Raw genomic sequence first — 3,831 nt, forward strand, 5'->3', positions numbered from 1 at the left:
TTCCACTTAATCATCCTTCTAGGCGGCAGTTCAATTTTTTTTTTTTTTTTTTATTATTTGGTCAGTCAGGTTTCTTTTATATTATAGCTTTTTGTCCCACAGGATGTGTTCTTTCCTTGTGGTCTGTAGCTTGAGGCTTGAGCCTCACCTCGGTGCATTTTGCTGTTTGGGATGGCTTCTTGCCGTTTGTTTGAGCCTTCAGTCTTTCTCAGTGACCAAAAGGAGATTCCTAGTCCATTCTTGGTTAAAATTGATTTAGAGAGTCTCCAATCCTCACTTCTTAACTTGTGCAACAACAGTTCATCTCATTCCAATTGTCCATTTATTTATTTCTTTGTTGTTACTGCCCATTTGTCTTTTTACTATTAAGGTATACATACATACAGACACACACATATATATATGTGTATGTATACTTTGATGCTAATTATATATTTTATACAAGCTATTGTTAAACATCATTATTATAATTGAATTAGTATGAGATTTGAATTTCGAATATTTTTTCATTTTTGATATCATGTTAATTTATTTGGCATTTCTAAAAAAAATATAATAATTAGATGGGATTTATTAGATAGTACTGTTCTAGTATTGAATTTAATCCAAAAAGAGAGTTTCTATCACCACCCACCCTAACTTGGTTAGTATAAGGTATAATTGATGATGCCGAGTGTTCTGAAAATCAAGTGTTGGAAACTATTTGTACTGAAGTTTAGTGCTAAGATTTAATTTTAGGTCTTTCATAAACATATTGTATACATATGGTATATATACATCTTGACTATTCCCGATTAATATGCTAACAGATTATTTTTTACATTCAAATCAATAATAGGCAATTACACTGATGGCACCTAAGAGGCAGACTCGTTGGCCAATTGGATCCATGTCACATAGTATAGATTCGCACCACAATGATTCACAGTCAATTCCATCCCATCATCCAACCCCAAACCCAGTCCCGTCACATCCCCAGCATCTTGAAGAGGACTTGATCCACTCACAATCCAACCCCCAAAACTCACATAGTCAGCAAGGTAAATACCAAGACAAATTTCAAAACAAGCTTTATGTCATCTACAGCCAAGACAAGCTCTATGTTTTTATTGTGTTGTTATGTGTTAGCAGGTACAAGCTCTATGTCATCTACGACCAAAAAAGGAAGAGGAATATCAAAACAAATTTCAAAGTGGGGAAAGGAAAAGATTTATATTGAATTTGATGCTGAAGGACAACCAATTGGGGAGATGGCAACTAAGTTGGAAACCCAACTAGGTGTGATGGTAAGGAGTATTGCTCCCCTTACATTTATTGATTGGAGGTCACCGGGGATGGAACCATATAAGGAGCTCATCTGGCAAGAGGTCTTGGTGAGTAAATAACATCTCTTATTCTTAGTTATCTAACCCTAAACTTTTATACTCTAATAAGGGTATCATTGCAGGATAACACTGATGTACCCACAATATGGAGATCAATTTGCTTGCAACATGCTTCCAAGAAGTGGAGAGAGTACAAAGCCACCTTGAAGAGGCATTATGATTTCCATGAGACAGATGCGGCTCGTCTGTCAAAAATACCGCCTGGGGTGGACCCAAAACAGTGGAAGGCTCTTGTGGAGTATTGGGGATGTGAGCAAGCACATGTATGTATGATTTATGTATGATAGATATATCAGATGGATTCTCTATACCTAGTTCTAATATCATTTTACAAATAGGAATGTAGTGCGACAAATCGTGCCAATCAAGATAAGCAAAAGATGGGTCACACCAGTGGTAGGTGATCACATCCTCAAGTTAGGCACCAGGTAAGAATAGAATGGATATTAGTTATATATATTTATTGATAATTTAATTAGTAATGCCTACACTTTAAACATTTAATATATTTTATCTCTTATATATATTTTTAGATGACTATTGAAAGTGGAGATGAGCCAGATAGAATCAAGCTTTTTAAAAAGACACACACCAAAAAGAGTGGAGAGATAGTAGACTCTACATCTTCATATATAATCGTATGTCTTTCTAAAATTTGAAAGTTGTAGATTCATATTTTGTTTCTTTTACTTGTTGACTTATATAACTAACTTGTGAAATGTTTCTTAAGGAACAAATGGATGAAAGGTTGTCACAAATACTCACTGATGAACAAACCCCAGATTCGCTAGAGGATGTCTTTACTCAAATACTAGGCAAAGATGGGCATGGCAGGGTAAGGATGGGAGGACTTGGAACATGCCCAACTAAGGTTAGACAAAGACAACAGTATCAGGTGCCCCAAGAGCAGTATGACCAAATGCGTGTGCAAATTACTGTCGAGCTAGAAGAAAAATTTCAAGTTCAAATCCAAAGTCAAGTTCAAATGCAAGTTTGTGCAATACTTGAGGCAATGGGACATACACCACCGGCTCTAGACAATACACCACAACCGAGACAGGTATGTCGTTCCATTAGTGCATTTTGTAATTTAAAATTACATGTTTACTATATATATTAACTAAACTATTTTGAAATATAGTCATCCTCACATGCTAGTGCTTCTGCCACACATGCAAGCACACCATCACCCGAAGCTGAATGCGCTGGATTATCGACACCAGAATGTGATCATTATTTAGAGGTAAGTTGGCTTAGGTTCTTCACAGAGCATTTAGAGAGTTTAGAAAATAACTAACTAGTTTTACTCTATTACGCATCTAACTGATCTCTTACTCTACTAAGATCTTGTTGATAGTATTATTATTAGTTAGTTTTCTCTAATTAAACTCATAAATGTCATGGTATACAATCACCCAATTATCTACTTCTTGCCAGCTCTTATTGTGCCTTACCATCAAGTGTTTGACACGTACAACAAAAGCAACCAACAAGCAGTACTGATTCAATGATTCAATGTTAGTGCACTTGTAACAAATTTTTTAAACAAGTACAAGAATCTGCCGTGCCCTTAAATCATTAGTATAATTGTTGGCTGTAAATTGCTCATATGTTTTTTAAGAACTACCTATTTGAAGTAGACTTTAACATTTTTTTGTTCTTTTCAATATGTAAATGTGGAAGCACTTTTCCTACATACAGAAAAAAAAAATTCTTATTATTTTATGATATGACAGATTAATGAATTTGTTCACTTGATGAATGGACGAATACCTCGCTACATTGTTGCTGAGGCAATCATTGTGTCCATTGATCCGACCAAGTCTGTAGGGGGAATAGAGCTAGGTAATGAATTTATTGAAATTAGTATTCAGAAAGTGCTGAAGCCTTTATATCCATTGCCTCGACAATTTTCTAGGATGCGTGTCTTGAGGGATGCTAATAACAGTAAAACTACGATACCATGGAGGGTCTCTGATGTAAGTGTTTTTGTATATAGTTGTTATGCAATTTTGAACATGTTTTATGCAATTTCATAGTTAATGTACATACTTATAGATCTATTATTTTTCAATACAGATCGAAAAAATATGATATGCAATTTTGGTTGGAGTAGCATGGTGGCGTAATCAGGGGTTATCTGAGGTTACTTGGACATGTTTTAGTTTAGAGTTGATTTGTATGTGCAAAAATGGTATTGTGTCAGACAGAGACAAGATCGATCTAAATGATCAAATGTGTTGTACTTAAATAGATCTATTGTATACAATTATTATGTGTGTAGTGAGCGAATCTTTTAAAATTGTTGGTGATTTTTTGTTATACAGGTTTTGATTGCATTTGATTAATGTTTGTGTTTTAAAAAAAAAAAAATTATTGCCGACGGTTTTAGATTTTTCCCAGTGATTTTTAAAGCGCCGATGAATACTTTTACCGACGGTTTTAC

At 34.7% G+C, this 3,831-nt stretch overlaps 2 protein-coding genes across 3 annotated transcripts; both read left to right on the forward strand.

Moving 5' to 3' along the window:
• The first annotated feature begins 842 nt into the window (after positions 1-842).
• LOC127799690 (uncharacterized) lies at positions 843-1,669 on the forward strand. The gene is made up of 3 exons (XM_052333912.1): positions 843-1,040; positions 1,132-1,373; positions 1,448-1,669. Exons 1-3 carry the CDS (start codon positions 851-853, stop codon positions 1,667-1,669), a joined length of 654 nt encoding a protein of 217 aa, XP_052189872.1. The 5' UTR covers positions 843-850.
• A 64-nt stretch (positions 1,670-1,733) lies between these two features.
• Positions 1,734-3,603, forward strand: LOC127800725 (uncharacterized). 2 transcript variants are annotated; one of them, XM_052335503.1, is made up of 4 exons: positions 1,734-1,813; positions 1,919-2,445; positions 2,527-2,628; positions 3,465-3,603. In XM_052335503.1, the coding sequence occupies exons 2-4, from the start codon at positions 2,104-2,106 to the stop codon at positions 3,477-3,479; spliced, it is 459 nt and encodes a 152-aa protein (XP_052191463.1). In that variant the 5' UTR covers positions 1,734-1,813; positions 1,919-2,103; the 3' UTR covers positions 3,480-3,603. The 2 variants fall into 2 exon arrangements, with proteins under 2 accessions (XP_052191463.1, XP_052191465.1); XM_052335505.1 differs by having other exon boundaries at positions 1,758-2,445.
• The last annotated feature ends 228 nt before the right edge of the window (positions 3,604-3,831 follow it).

The sequence above is a fragment of the Diospyros lotus genome, chromosome 4, assembly GCF_014633365.1.
Source record: "Diospyros lotus cultivar Yz01 chromosome 4, ASM1463336v1, whole genome shotgun sequence".
In the NCBI taxonomy this organism is placed as follows: Eukaryota; Viridiplantae; Streptophyta; class Magnoliopsida; order Ericales; family Ebenaceae; genus Diospyros; species Diospyros lotus.

Excerpts from the sequence above, each read along its gene's own strand:
- LOC127799690 (XM_052333912.1), top strand. The coding sequence starts at position 851 with ATGGCACCTAAGAGGCAGACTCGTTGGCCAATTGGATCCATGTCACAT. Across the intron at positions 1,041-1,131 it reads AAACTCACATAGTCAGCAAG|GTACAAGCTCTATGTCATCT; the intron begins GTAAATACCAAG and ends ATGTGTTAGCAG. Across the intron at positions 1,374-1,447 it reads TCATCTGGCAAGAGGTCTTG|GATAACACTGATGTACCCAC; the intron begins GTGAGTAAATAA and ends GTATCATTGCAG.
- LOC127800725 (XM_052335503.1), top strand. The coding sequence starts at position 2,104 with ATGTTTCTTAAGGAACAAATGGATGAAAGGTTGTCACAAATACTCACT. Across the intron at positions 2,446-2,526 it reads ATACACCACAACCGAGACAG|TCATCCTCACATGCTAGTGC; the intron begins GTATGTCGTTCC and ends TTTGAAATATAG.